The 14,612-nt window shown below is 38.5% G+C and overlaps 1 protein-coding gene across 1 annotated transcript in view; it reads left to right on the forward strand.

The window, feature by feature from the left end:
* The first annotated feature begins 954 nt into the window (after positions 1-954).
* The window catches only part of vwf (von Willebrand factor), a 103,685-nt gene continuing 90,027 nt past the window's right edge, over positions 955-14,612 (forward strand). The window contains exons 1-10 of the mRNA XM_048610454.1: positions 955-1,069; positions 1,332-1,389; positions 2,093-2,266; positions 2,376-2,478; positions 3,953-4,161; positions 7,753-7,877; positions 8,555-8,768; positions 9,401-9,523; positions 9,626-9,737; positions 13,435-13,481. Coding sequence (XP_048466411.1) covers positions 1,332-1,389; positions 2,093-2,266; positions 2,376-2,478; positions 3,953-4,161; positions 7,753-7,877; positions 8,555-8,768; positions 9,401-9,523; positions 9,626-9,737; positions 13,435-13,481 — 1,165 coding nt within the window. The 5' untranslated portion in view covers positions 955-1,069. The remainder of the gene's footprint in view (positions 1,070-1,331; positions 1,390-2,092; positions 2,267-2,375; positions 2,479-3,952; positions 4,162-7,752; positions 7,878-8,554; positions 8,769-9,400; positions 9,524-9,625; positions 9,738-13,434; positions 13,482-14,612) is intronic.

The raw sequence follows: 14,612 nt of genomic DNA on the forward strand, positions 1-14,612 counted from the left end.
GAAATCAGTTGCGGTCTAAACATGGAATGGTTTCAAAAAGGAGTTGGATATAATTCTTAGGATTGAAGCAATCAAAGGTTATGGGGAGAAAGCAAGAACAGGTACTGAGTTGGATGTTCAGTAACGATCATATTGACTGGTGTAATAGGCTTAAACAGTCCTGTACTGTGCCTACTTTCTAAATCCTCCACAAATTATCTTGTTCCCGTTTCTGCAAGGAGAGTGACACAATCTGGTTCAGTTGAATGCTGTCCCTTTGGGGAAATGTGTCTTTGTTTCCAAGCTCATTGTAAGCCAAAGGAAAACAACAGAAAAGAAACAAATAACTGCGACTGTTGGAAATCGGAAACAAGCAACAGTTACCGGAGAAACTCGGCAGGTCTGGCAACATCTGAGGGAAAGCAGAGTTAACGTTTCTGGTCTAGTGATCCTTTTTCAGAACACTGCTGCCAGACATGCAAGGCCAAAGTATGAGATACTTTTTTTTGTGTGTGGTATAGTGAGGGTTACTTTCAATATTTTTGTGGATATGATCAAATTTATAAAGCACGATAATTCTCGCCATCAGTACTGCAACCCAATTAGAAGATCAGATGATGATTTTGTGGATGTTATGTATGAGCTGAATGTTTTGCTTCTGTCAAAGGAAGTGTTTGCCAATTAAGCTCAGTTCCTGACAGGGATTAGTTGGGTTGTTAACTATTTTACAGTCTTATTGGAGTGATTAAAAAGAAACCTAGCCTTTCGAAGTTCGTTGATTCTTTCGGTTCTGGTAAATCTGTCAGTGTGTTTTATCCAGTTTCCTTCCATTGTTTCCTTTTGGGTAGTGATTCTATGGAATCTGATACCGTGAATCCACTAAAGGATTCGTGCCAAGTTGGCCCCGCCCCCCGGAAAATGTTGATTATTTTACAGTTCCTGTCCTGTATAAATTAGACTGTTTTCCCAAGAAGGCATTTATCAGGTCTTAGATGTCACCCTGCTGAAGTTCAGAGCATATTGGTTTAATACTGTTTTGAAGTCAGTTTGGTTCTAAACCTGGTCTGTCTCCCCAAAAGCTGGAGCCAAGGTAAGTGTTCCTTGTTTCTCAGCCCTGTCCATGGCCGCAAAGACTGTTCTGGGGGTTGTGTGGAATACTCAGACATTATTCAAAGCTGCGACATTGAAGCAGTTGGACAGATGAGCAAGTCAAAAGGGAAATATGCGCGATTACTCGTTCTAATTATGTATTCTATAATTTTGTGCGTAATTTTGCAGGATGGGAGAGAAGTGGAAACGTCAGTCATTCTGCACAGTGTTTTGTTGATTCTTTTCCTTTCTGGTTTTCACAGATGGCAAGCAATTGTCTGCCTTTACTTCTCCTCTTCACTTTGATGTCCTATTCTCAAGGTATTGTAAGCTTTTCAACTTTGATTTCGTGAGACAAATAATCTGCAGCAATGTAAACATTACTTTGGCACTGTCAATCAATCATTGGGCTCTATCACTGGGGGTACTGATTTAACTGATTCCAGTTTATTCCTAGTTCCTTGGGTGAACTGGGCTAAGATTTTTTAAAATACGTATTTCAAATAGATAAAGTACTTTTAAAAGTTTCTGGAGAGTTTAGTGTGTAAAAACTCTGAATCGATAGGCACTCACCCTTGTTTGAAGGCAAAACAAGTTGTTCTTTAACTTATGGAAGGTTTAAGTTATAATGAAAGGCTGGATAGGCTGCACCGTTTTACATTGGAGCGTAGGAGGTTGAGAGGTGGCCTTATCGAGGTTTACAAAATCATGAAGGGTTAATGATAGATGTCTTTTCCCTAGGATTTCAAGATTAGGGGACATATTTTTAAGGTGAGAGGAGAGAGATTTAAAAAAGACATGAGGGACAATATTTTGTGGAATGAACTTCCTGAGGAAGTGGTGGATGCGGCGCAGTTACAAAGTTTAAAAACACTTAGAAAAGTACATGAGTAGGAAAGGTTTGGAGGGATATGGGCCAGGAGCAGGCAGGTGGGACTATTTTAGTTTGGGATTATGGTCAGCATGGACTGGCTGGACTGAGGAATCTGTTTCCTTGCTGTATGACTCTATGTCTGTTGTGCAGGTCAGGGGAAACTGTCATTCGCTGAGGGCAAGAACAAACCGAACAGAGATGCTCGCTGCAGCCTTTTCGGGGAGTATCACATCCAGACTTTCGATGGGAACTTCTATGAGTTTCCAGGACACTGCAGTTACAAATTGGCTGGCGACTGCTCGAAGCGCTCATTCAGTCTTCTAGGTATTTCCATCCCTTACCGATATTACCAGTTTCTTTTCAGTTTCATGTGCAATTGATCACTGTGTGTGTGGTAATGTTGGAGAAGTGACAAAGTCCCTGTACCTTTCAGGTAACTTCCAGGATGGAAAACGGACAAGCATTTCTTTGTATCTGGGAGAATACTTTGAGATCACTCTCTCTTTAAAAGGAGAAGCGTCTGTGAGAAAGAAAAGGTAACAGCGGTAGATAACAGAAAATTAGTTCAAAGGTGCACCTTCTATGTTCATAGCTCAGTTTAGGAAACCGAGTCGGCATTGATGAGTTTGGTATGAAGCGTCTGTTTCCGTGCTCGATGGCTCTCTAACTCTTCGACCTGCCCTAGGGTGCAGTGCCCTTGATCTTGATACTTTGCGCTTTCTGTGGTCACAGTGACCCTAATAGGTGATAGGACAATCAATTCCCTTAACTATTTTTTGAATGTATTTTTGCTCCCTCCGCCAATTTAGCACTGTGTCCGAAGAAGTCAGACCAGACTCGAAACACTAACTCTGTTTCTCCCTCCCCAGATGATGTCCGATTTGCTGAGTTTCTACAGCGTATTTTGTATTTGTTTCAATATTTCTATATGTCCTTCATGAAGTGACAGTTAAGAACCAGAAAGAAACTGTAACATAATTCTCTGAAGGGTACAGTCTCAAATCACTCAGTATAAAAACATGTACAGAATGTGTCCAAAATTTCAATTTGTATGGCTCAATGAAGTCAATAGACTCTTGAATCTCGTTTGCAACATGGTCTTGGAGCATCGATTTAAAGAAAAATTATTTGAACTTAAAAGAACTGGGAGTCTTCCCTCTGCTTGCCAAACAACTATAGTTCTGACCATCAGAAAATGCTCTGTCCATTACTGTAGGTGCATTGGCCTGTCCAAAAAAAGGAAGATTGCAATGAGTCAGAGCAAAGCAATATAAGTTGTGCCCAGTTCAATAAAAATAGAAAACATTGGGGATACTCAGCAGGTCTGGCAACATCTGCAGCAAGAAACAGTTAACATTTCATGTTGATGATTACTCTCATCGTCAGCTGTGGCTTAGCTGATCGCAATCTCAGCCTCGAATCACAGATTTTGGTTTTACATTCTATTCCAGGGCTCAAGTGCAAAAATTGAGGTTGACACCCTTCTGCAGTGCAAATGATAAACTGTCAGAGGTGTCATCTTCTGGACAAGATATTAAACTGAGAAGTAGATGTGACTGATTCCATCGCGCTATTTACAAAGAGTTATCTCCTGTGTCCTGCCAATAATTATGCCTCTATTAATATTACTTAAGTAGATTATCTGGCTATTACCACACTGCTGTTTAGGAAAGTTTATGGAGCACAACTTGTTGGCAATATTTTGATGTTACAACAGTGACTAAACTTTTAAAAAAGAACTTCATCGGCTATAAAGTGCTTTGAGACATCTGGTAGACATGAAAGGTGCTACATAAATGCAAGTCTTTTATTTATTGACTGTAACATTGCATTTTATCCATTATACTTTATTTTCCAAAGTGGGTGGGTTGGGCTAAAATTCTTCCCCTTGAGTACATGTTGAATGCATAGCATTACCAGTGTGGAAGTGCACTCCAGAGACCGTTTCAAGTATAACTGTACCACTCACGCAATATAATTCTTTTAAACCTGTTTGTTCTGTTTTGCTAGGGTCTTGCTGCCATTTGCATCCCACGGAGTGTTTATAGGAACAGAATCAGGTTTCTATATCATATCCAGTGATGAACATGGGTTCACAGTCAGGATTGATACAAGTGGAAATGTGGCCATTATGCTGTCAAAAAAATATGCTAGTCGGACGTGCGGACTCTGTGGCGACTACAATAATTTTCCTCAAGATGATTACATAAGTCAAGAAGGTAATGTACTAATCATTAATGATGAATCACTTGATTTTCAAAAATTTGAGAGTAAAAATCCACTGCAAGTAATTACATGTTCCTAGGAAGCTCCTGTAAATGATGTTTTCCTACATTTGCCCTGTAAATATTGACATACTATATTATTTCTTTATTTTTCTACTTCTGTAACTAAGTTTATGTAACTAGATACTTTGTATCCAAGATAGCATTGCGTGTGGTGACATTGTACACTTCTCACTGTACTCTTGTAGCCCTGTACTTAAGTACGCATGACAATGAAACCTAAACCTAGACTTCTCAGTAACCCCCAACAGAGCTGACTTGCTTTTTCACTTGTCTCTTATGAAAATTGAAATATGCCTGGAGATCTTTGCAAATATTGATTAGATTCCCAGCAATCTCCCTGCAATAATTGATGTTCCTGGGAACCTTCTGTAAATATTGGCATTGTCCTGGGAGCCTCCGCAAAAAGAGTCAACACAGGAATCTTTGCAAATATTGGCATACTCCCTGAAATTCACGGTATTAATAGACAGGCTCTGAAGTATCCACTGGAAGTAATGAGACACTCATGAATACTTCCAAGGTGGCTTGGCAACAATTGATGCAAACTTAAGGACAGTTGGATAATTGCAGATATTCGTATGCTGCTTGGGATCCCTTGAAAATATTGACACTGTCTTAGGTTTCTCTGAAAATAATAAGATGCTTCTGAAGGTCCGCCCCAACGACAATATTGGAAACCTATTGGGAGGTCATAATTGATTTTCCAAAAGAAGTCAATTACACAAAGTAAGGTGCTGTTTTCATAATAGATACTTTTATTTGATTTTCCTGGAGGTGCCTAGTGACAAGGGCAGTCATAGAAAACAATATTAGTCAGTCAAGCATAAAACATGTAGTGATTAGTCTGATAAATGTTGGAGAGCCAGAGGAAACCCCTGGAAAAGCATATGGGCATCTACATATGAGAGCGGCACAGTGGCTCAGTGGTTAGCACTGCTACCTCACACCGTCAGTAACCTGGGTTTGATTCCACCTTTGGGCGAGCATCTGTGTGGAGTTTGCATGTTCTCCAAGTGTCTGCATGTGTTTCTGCCAGGTGCTCCGGTTTCCGCCCACAGTCCAAAGATGTGTTGGCTTGGTGAATTGGCTATGCTAAATTGCCCATAGTGTTGAGGGATGTGTAGATTAGGTGTGTTAGCCATGGGGAATACAGGGTTACAGAGAAAGGGTAGGGTGATGGGTCTGAGTGGGATGCTCTTCGGAGGGTCAGTGTGTACATGTTGGGCCGAATGGGATTCAATGATACGATATATTGGGATTATACGATATTCTATGATGAAATAACAACCAAGCTTAAGTTCACTCAGTCTCCAAAACTGGTTTGAAATAAGTGATGTGGATGAAACTCCAGTCAATAGATGCCATTGTTCTACACCCTTCCTAATTAAAGAACAAATCATCAACAATTTAAATCTTAATAAAACTCATCTGCTTCCTGTTTCCTTTCTACTCCTTCTACATTTTTACTACAATGATGCTAATCTCTAAACATGCTCACACTTTCTTGTAATATTACTGTAATAAAACATTATTTTTATCAGCAGTTTTTAATTTGTTTCTGTAACTTTTCATATAAATTTCATAAAATCTGTGTTAAAATGCATGTTGTAGTGATTGGAATGAGGTCAGGCAGGTGGATCTCATAGAATGTGAGTTCCCTGATTGGGGCTGTTAACCTGGTCCAATCAGGAAGCCCTGGCTGACAGATAAAGACAGGAGAATCAGAGGTTCTGTTCACTCTGAGAGCTGGCTCTGAGGAAGTTGGACCAGTATCAAGTGCTATGCATGTGTAAATAAAGGGTGACTTGGTAAAGAGATACCGACCTCTGTGGAGTTATTTCATATGTTTTCTACTTTTTCTTTCTATAACTGACATTTGTTAAACAAAAAAAAACCAAGGCTATTATCAAGTCAACTGAGATTGTAACTGTGACCAGCAATGAACACAGATTCCAACAATATGACTGAGGTTTGGTGCTGTGTGGGTTAATTTTAAATGCAGAATATTTCAAAATCAATTTCTTGGCAGTTAATGCAATATTTTCAATGATGGTGTTAGGATTTGGACAATTAACATTAATAATACATGCTAGGACACTTGGAGCCAGCCTTAACGATACTGTGAAAGGGACAAAATTTTAGATAGCACCTTATCACACCTGAGAACACTTTGAGTAATTAAACTCAAAATTTGACAACAAATAATTGAGAAAATGATTAGTTTTTTCGGTGATGTAGATTAAAGGAAAAATGTTGGCCAAACATAAAGAGGCTCCTACCTCTTAGAATTTATCATAGAATCACTTGTATCACATTAAATGTCAAATGGCTCTGTACCACATTTGGATGATGGCAACAGTAATGGGATTGCACTACTTCGATACTCCACTGATGTGTAAATCTATATTCTATTTCGAAGTTTGAATTGAAGTTTAAACTCTCTATTGTGACGATACTGTGGCTTTAAGTTTTGTCCCAGTTTCTTTTAGAGAGAGATTGGGGGACAGGTGCCAAGCAGTCTATGAGAAGATAAACAACTTGTGAAGCCACGGGTGTTTTTTTTAAGTTGGAACAAAAGAAACAGCCTGAATGGGTGTGGTCAAGGTCCCACCCACAGAATGAGGACTTTTGGTTTTAGCTTTCAGCAGTCGCTGCTGGGGTCTCAGCAGGATTGGAAGGCAGCGAATTCTCCCAGCTGCTATACTCTCTCTCTGAGTTTTGTCTGGATTTTTCTTCCTCTTGGGCTGCTAGAGATGCATGTGAGACAATTTTATTTTCTGAATTTGCCTTTTGCCAAGGGTGTGTTTGTGCAACGTTACTATATTGGAACAGTTACTTTTTAGTAATAAAATAATCTATTATTCTGTTAAGTTTTCTGATAGAGTTAAATTATTCCAAGTTCCTCTTTCTTTTGTTGTATTTTAACTATAGTGTTTGATTAAATTGTGTTTTGCTTAATGTCGAGTATTTTGACCAATCAAATTGCATCTGGAACATAGCACCTCACATTTACCTTTAAAATAAGAAAATGTTAGGATCTAGGCTACCTTCTAAATGTATTTTGAATGTGCCTGGTCTGGTCCATAACATAATCTTCTGTCCTTGAAGCAAGAATGTCCCAAATGAGCTAAAGGTGATACAATGTAATTTAACATTGTATTAGTTTGTGCAAGTTGGCAATTTCAGATTGAATGCATAATTAGGAATTGCAATAACAAAAGAAGAAATTCAAAAAGATGGAAATGAATCACTGAAAAAGTTCTGATCATCCTCTTTCTACTAAACTTTATTATTTATGTGGATCGCCCAGAATAAATTTGGCCATCCAATGCATTTTTGGAGTTGTGAAACATTGAACAAGTCATAAAACATATTTTACAGAAAAAAGAAATTAGATAATTAAATTTATTATTTTTTTTATTGGAGATTTTATTGGTCTATCTTAACAGAACTAGACTGAAGCACCCAACCTTGGGAAGTTAAACTTCTTATGGTGATTAAAACTACTGAATTTTCTCACAGGATTCCTGGTGGTGAACAGTTATGATTTTGCCAACTCTTGGGCCATGCACGATGTTGGGGAGCTGTGCAACAGAGTGTCTCCTCCAAGCAAAACCTGCAACATGTCTTCTGAGGCAGTACAAAATGTGAGTTCAGCCTTTCAATAAAGATAAAGAATCCTCAAGACCAAAACATTTGGTCCGTTGTGCCATTAAAAGGGTGATCTGATTATATGCAATTCCACTGCACTTTCCTGTGCTTACTTTGTTCCATGTGATTGGAAAAATGATACAATAACAAGAGTCAAGTTTGATTATTAATTGCCAGTCAAGGATTATAGTGTCTTGAACATATAAACAAAAAGTATGCAATTTAATATGTTGTGGAAAATTTATTCAAGTTCACTCGTTTCCTAGTTAAACATACCAGTTGATTCTATGGAAATCCGTTATTATTTACCTTAAAATGGCATTTATGATCTGTGGAATTACCTCCAATAAACTTGTTGGTCTGTTATTTAGAAATATTAATTTTATATAAACCCATAAATGTACAAATATTGAAAGAGCATTCTTTGTTACCTGGTTCTTTTTTGCTTCTAAAATTTGGTCTCCAATATGTTCAAGGTCCACATTATTTTTGAAAGATACTTAATGGTGATAAAGTTTTTAACTTAGTGATGTATTTTGTCATAATGCTATGATTGATAATCATAAAAGCTTGAGATGAAAAGGAAGGGCTGTGTGTGTGTGTGTGTGTCTGTGAGTGTGTGAGAGAGAAGAAGTTTACTTTTCTAATAACTTGAACTTTTATTTGGACATAGAACATCATGCAAAATTGCAAAATGCTCAGAACAAGCAAAGTATTCCAACAATGTCATGACCATCTAGATCCTGAACCATTCATTGCAATTTGCGAGGATGATACATGCCATTGTGCAGGAAGAAATTGTCATTGTCAAGCATTTCTGGAATATGCAAGGTCCTGTGCTCTGAAAGGTGTACTTCTCAATGACTGGTTTACAGCAAATGATTGCAGTAAGTTTAAAAGAAATGATTTTTCTTGTAAACCTCTTAGGGTTTTATCATACAACTGTGCTGCAATTATTAACTACCTCTTCTGACATCTGATATGCTTTTAATTTTATATTGATGTTACTGCTTGCCTTGACTTCCCATACAATAATGTAACTTTAAAAGGTCGATAAACACACGCTCATTGAGTTTATTAATAACAGTGACAAAAACAAAACCAATAAATGAAATAGATTTGAAGACTAATTCATTCTGATTCAGCACTTAAACCAATTAGAGATTAGATTGTTGGTCTTTGATAGTTTCTGTATATTGATGGTATCTCTTGCCAATGAATATATCTATATCCAGCAAAACAAAAAGGGTTGGTAAAGCTTAGCTTAATTCCAAATCGTAGATTTTACAAGTAAATATTATCTAAATGAAAATTAGACCTTTAGCTTTGATTCTAACATACATTTGATCTTAGACATTAATTATTGGGATTAATGCCATATTTTATTCGATTTCCAATAATGTATCGAAACACCATATCCTTAAACTTATTTAGAATGTAATGGTTAGGAATGATGACTTTGCAGCTTTTAAAAATGCATCTTTTCTCATGATGTAAATATAAATTTTGTTTTAACCAGAGCTGAAATGTCCGACTGGAATGGAGTATCGAGTGTGTGTGCCAGCTTGTGAACAAACATGCAGGAGTTTAAATATCAATCAGTTATGTCATGAGCAATGCATGGATGGCTGCACTTGTGGAGGTGATTGTTACATTTTTGGCACACTCTCTCAGAAGTTTATCGAGAGCACAGTATTACATCACGATCCTAAACATTATGGTGTCATGTTTGTTTGGATTTCAGATGGGAGACTGTTGGATGGTGACACTTGCGTTGCTTCTTCAGAGTGTTCTTGCATGCACATGGGTAAACAGTATCCTCCTGGTTCAAGTATCTCCCAGGACTGCCACACATGGTTAGTATTGGAACTAAACTTGCAATGATCAGGAATGGAAAGCTCATTATGGGGTACATTGAGCTAACTGTTAGGAGTGCCACCAAGTATTCACTGGGTAAAGCTTGGAAAAACATGTCAAATCTCTCTCATGTTCAGTACAGTTTTCTCTTTGCTAACATATCCATCCTAAGCCCTTTTGGATCCAGGCACGAATTAGAGATTACATGTATTTAAAAGATTTGGAAAAGATTTATGTTTAAAATGTGTTTTTAAAAGGGATTGAAAATGTTAAAAATGAGAAATAAGCTATTAAATTAGGCATTAAGGATATTTTACCAAAACTGAGAGAATAAACAATTATAGTAATTATGTTGCTTTGATAAAAATAGTGAAGGGCAGCACGTTGAGTCAGTGGTTAGCATGCTGCCTCAAAGCACCCGGGACCCAGTTTCGATTCCATCCTCAGGTGACTGTCTGTATGGAGTGTGCACATTCTCCCTTTGTCTGCATGGGTTTCCTCTGAGTATTCCTGTTTCCTCCCACAGTCCAAAGATTTGCAAATTAGGTGGATTGGCCATAGGAAATGCAGAGTTTTAGGGATGAGACGGATCTGGGTGGGATGTGTTTTGGAGGGTGTGGATGGGCTAATTGACCTGTTTCCACACTGTAGGAATTCTATGTTTCTCACATTTACTATGTTGCAATATCCCTGGTCCCAAGTGTTTGGCATTGTTAGCATTTCTCCTGATTGTGAACACAGCAAAGTAAGGACAGGAATCCACATTTATTGGCAAGTTTATAAAACTGAAAGCTGTTGGGACCAGATTTTGCCTAGGCTTAAAAGATTAGGATGCAAGGAAATTATTCAGAAGTTTTTCTTTGTTTAGTTAAGTAAGATAAACCCATAAAGTGGTGAAGCTTAGTTTGTTCATTATTTTGTGCAATTATATGCAGACAAGTTGTACCAATTGAATATTTATATATGATCTGGTCCACTTTGCCAATGGGTGAACAGGTTAGCCACTGAAAGTTTAGATAACCAAAAAGATGGTACCAAAATTGAAAGTGTAGTAGACAGCGAAGAATGCTAACTCAGACTACTACAGGATCTTGATCAGATGGGCCGATGGGCCGAGAAGCGATAGATAGAGTTTAATTTAGATAAATATGAGGTGCTGCATTTTGGAAAGGCGTATCAGAGCAGGACTTATACCCTAAATGGTAAGGTCCTGGGGAGTGTTGCTGAATAAAGAGACCTTGGAGTGCAGGTTCATAGTTCCTTGGAAGTGGAGTCGCAGGTAGATAGGATAGTGAAGAAGGCATTTGGTATGCTTGCCTTTATTGGTTACTGCATTGAGTATAGGAGTTGGGAGGTCATGTTGCAGCTGTACAGGATATTGATTAGGCCTATTGGAATACTGTGTTCAATTCTGGTCTCCCTGGTATAGTAAGGATGTTGTGAAACTTGAAAGGGTTCAGAAAGTATTTACAAGTATGTTGCCAGGGTTGGAGGGTTTGAACTACAGGGAGCACCTGAATAGATTGGGACTACTTTCTCTGGAGTGTCAGAGGCTGAGGGGTGAACTTATAGAGGTTTATAAAATCATGAGGGGCATGAATATGGTAAATAGACAATGTCTTTTCCCAGGGGCGGGGGAATCCAAAATTACCGGGTATAGTTTAAGGTGAGAAGGGAAAGATTTAAAATGGATCTAAGGGGCAACTTTTTCACGCAGAGGGTGGTGCATGTATGGAATGAGCTACCAGAGGAAGTGATGGAGGCTGGTACAATTACAACATTTAAAAGGCATCTGGATGGATATATGAACAGGAAGTGTTTAAAGGGATATGTGCTGAACGCTGGCAAATGGGACTAGATTTATTTAGGACATCTGGTTGGCATGGACAAGTTGGACCAAAGGGTCTGTTTCCATGCTGTACATCTCTATGATTCTATGACTTTAAGAATACACACGATAGTTTGAAAGTCAAAGGAGATATTGTTAGGTCTGTTGAGCTACTCTGTTGCATAAGCGATGTTGGATAGCTTATGATAAACCTACGTTTGTAACAACAGCTTTGTATTTTAGGGCCTTGTTCAGCAAGGGCTGGATTGAAACTATATGAATCAATTTCAACAAGACCATTTACAGAAAGAAAATAAGCTTTTTCTTTTGCTCCTCAGTCTGGTTTGAACGTAAATCCTGAAAGCTAATATATAAGGCAAGAGTCCAACTCAATGGATCAGCCCATTCTTTCTGCTTTCTGTTATCCCAGTCTCTGCCCTAGAATTATCTTGTGCAGGATTAGCTATGTGTCAACATGATGTTATGTTTTACTTATCCTTCCAAATTAATGACTTTAGGCTAAAGGCGATGTTGTCTCTGACTTAGGTACCTACCATCTCTAATAGATCTGTTAGATAACTGAGATTATGTAGGAAGAAGCCTGAACACACACATGAGCAGGTTCAGGACCAGCTTCTTCTTGGCCGCTATCAGACTGATGAATGAACTCTGTGGCTTCAAATCATGATTGATCTTGCTAACGTTGATCTTGCCTAGCACATGCCCTGTGCAATGTAACCTGTATACCTCTAAGTCTTTTTTTGATCTGTACATCCTTTGCTTACTATGATCTGCCTGCACCGCACATAAACACTGGGGTGACCTGGTGGCTCGCTGGTTAGCACTGCTAAGGACCCGGGTTCAATTCCAGCCTCGGGTCACTGTCTGTGTGGAGTTTGCACGTTCTCCCCGTTCTGTGTGAGTTTCCTCTGGGAGTTTCCTCCCACAGTCCAAAGATGTGCATGTTAGGTGAATTGGCCATGCTAAATTGCCCATAGTGTCTAGGAAGGAAAATGCAAGGATGGGGTAGGGGGTTGTTCTGGGTGGGATGCTCTTCAGAGAGTAGGTGTGGACCTGATAGACTAAATGGCCTGTTTCCACACTGTAGGGATTCTATAAAACAAAGCTTTTCACTGTATTTCAGTATATGTGACAATAAATAAATCAATGAATCAAACCAGGCATAACGCTGGCTTGTGAAAAGATAGCTTATTTCAAAGAGTTTTTCAATTCCAGATGGAAAGGAAGGGTGGTAGGAAATTTGCAAAATAAAGGAATATCTGTACTTAGTTTTGTTTTAAATGGCATTCTGACAATTCTAAAAAGAAAACAACAGCTACAACTTGATTATGGTATCTTAAAAAGTAACAGCTGATATTCACATCTCTTTGGGTAAAATGGCATGAATACTTCTGTCAGGTGTATTTTGCTAACAGACACCTCCTTTCCTTTAGTCTTTTGTAAGAACTGTGAAGTTGGATGCAAAAAAAATGCTCAATTTTTTTGTGAACAAAACCGACGTTTTCCCAGCTACCATCAGTTCTGAGGAAGGGTCACCGGACCCGAAACGTTAACTCTTTTTTTCTTCACCGATGCTGCCAGACCTGCTGAGCTTTTTCAGCAACATCTGTTTTTGTTCGTGATTCGCAGCATCTGCAGTTCTTTTGGTTTTTATTCAATTTTTATGTGTGTTGTTTCAAAGGAATAGAAAGGAAATGGGTGCACCAACGTGAAACCCATCTAGAGGCTGTATAGAATAGCCATACCAGAGCCAGATCTTTCAATTCAACTTATATGGAAATCCAAATTTAGTGCAGCTGTCTTCACCTTTTGTCTCCTGTAGCAAACCTCATACTTTTATTTTACAGCATTTGCAGCCATGGAAAATGGGAGTGTACCAATGAGGAGTGTCCAGGTATGTACTCTATAAAATTGAAACCGTAACCTGATCTACTGTGATCCTCCAACTCCACACAGTATTGACTCTGACTCCAGTATCTGCGGACCTTGCTATCTCCACAATAACAATCAGATCTGTTTACAAGAGTACAGAATATCTTTTTTTTAAGGAAACCCAATAATCAAGTACCTCACTGATAATTTGATATTTGAACCAAGTTGGTTAATCTGCTCGGATGACTTTCCCAACTCCTGCTACTGCACCTTACCCATCCTGCACCTTATCCATCTGCCGACATCTCCAGTGTAGATAAGCAGCAATGCATATGCTGCCCTGAACTAAAAGAAAGTCTGTTTTCTAATCAACCGGTTCAGAAACTTTATTATAGACCTCTGGAACAGGTGGGACTTGAACCTGGGCCTTCTGGCTCAGAAGTAGGGATACTACCACTGCACCACAAAAGCCAAAAGCTGATTCCATGGTTAGAAAGTTCTAAATCCCTCCAGCTGATTTCTTCACAATGGTGAAGCAAAAATAGATTGTCAAAAAATACATACTTTGCATAAATATACCAATATCTGTGAATTGACAGAAACAAGAAACCAATCATAATCTGGAAAATTTAGCTGAAGAGATAAACTTAACCACGAAATATCTTAACCACAGCCCAGATCACCCCAGTCAACATCAGTGCAGCAAAGTTGTGGGACTTGGTGCATTGCTACAGTGACTTCACTTCAAAATGCCTCATTGACTCTAACGGGGTTTTAGCTTTTCCTGAGATTGTGATAACACTACATAAATGCAAAGCTGTCTTTGTTTTCACTCTCTCTCTCATTCACACACTCTACTCCTATTCACATTGTTTTCTGGGATCTTTTACACAAATAGAACATGGGTTTAATATCTCATCCGAAAGAACAATGCTTCTAGCAATGCAACATTGCATTAGCATATCTATCGTGTAGTCTGAAATCACAGACTTACTGTGAAGTCACAATCTTGCCCCAGTGCAAGGACACTATCATATGAGTGAAAGTAATTGATAGATAAAAATATCTGAGAAGAGAGAAATCAAGAAGCCATTGTCAAGTATCCAGTATTGGTTTATAGGAATCTGCCAACTGTAGTAACTGAGAGTTATAA

The sequence above is a fragment of the Rhincodon typus genome, chromosome 22 (assembly GCF_021869965.1).
Source record: "Rhincodon typus isolate 14 chromosome 22, sRhiTyp1.1, whole genome shotgun sequence".
Taxonomy (NCBI): Eukaryota; Metazoa; Chordata; class Chondrichthyes; order Orectolobiformes; family Rhincodontidae; genus Rhincodon; species Rhincodon typus.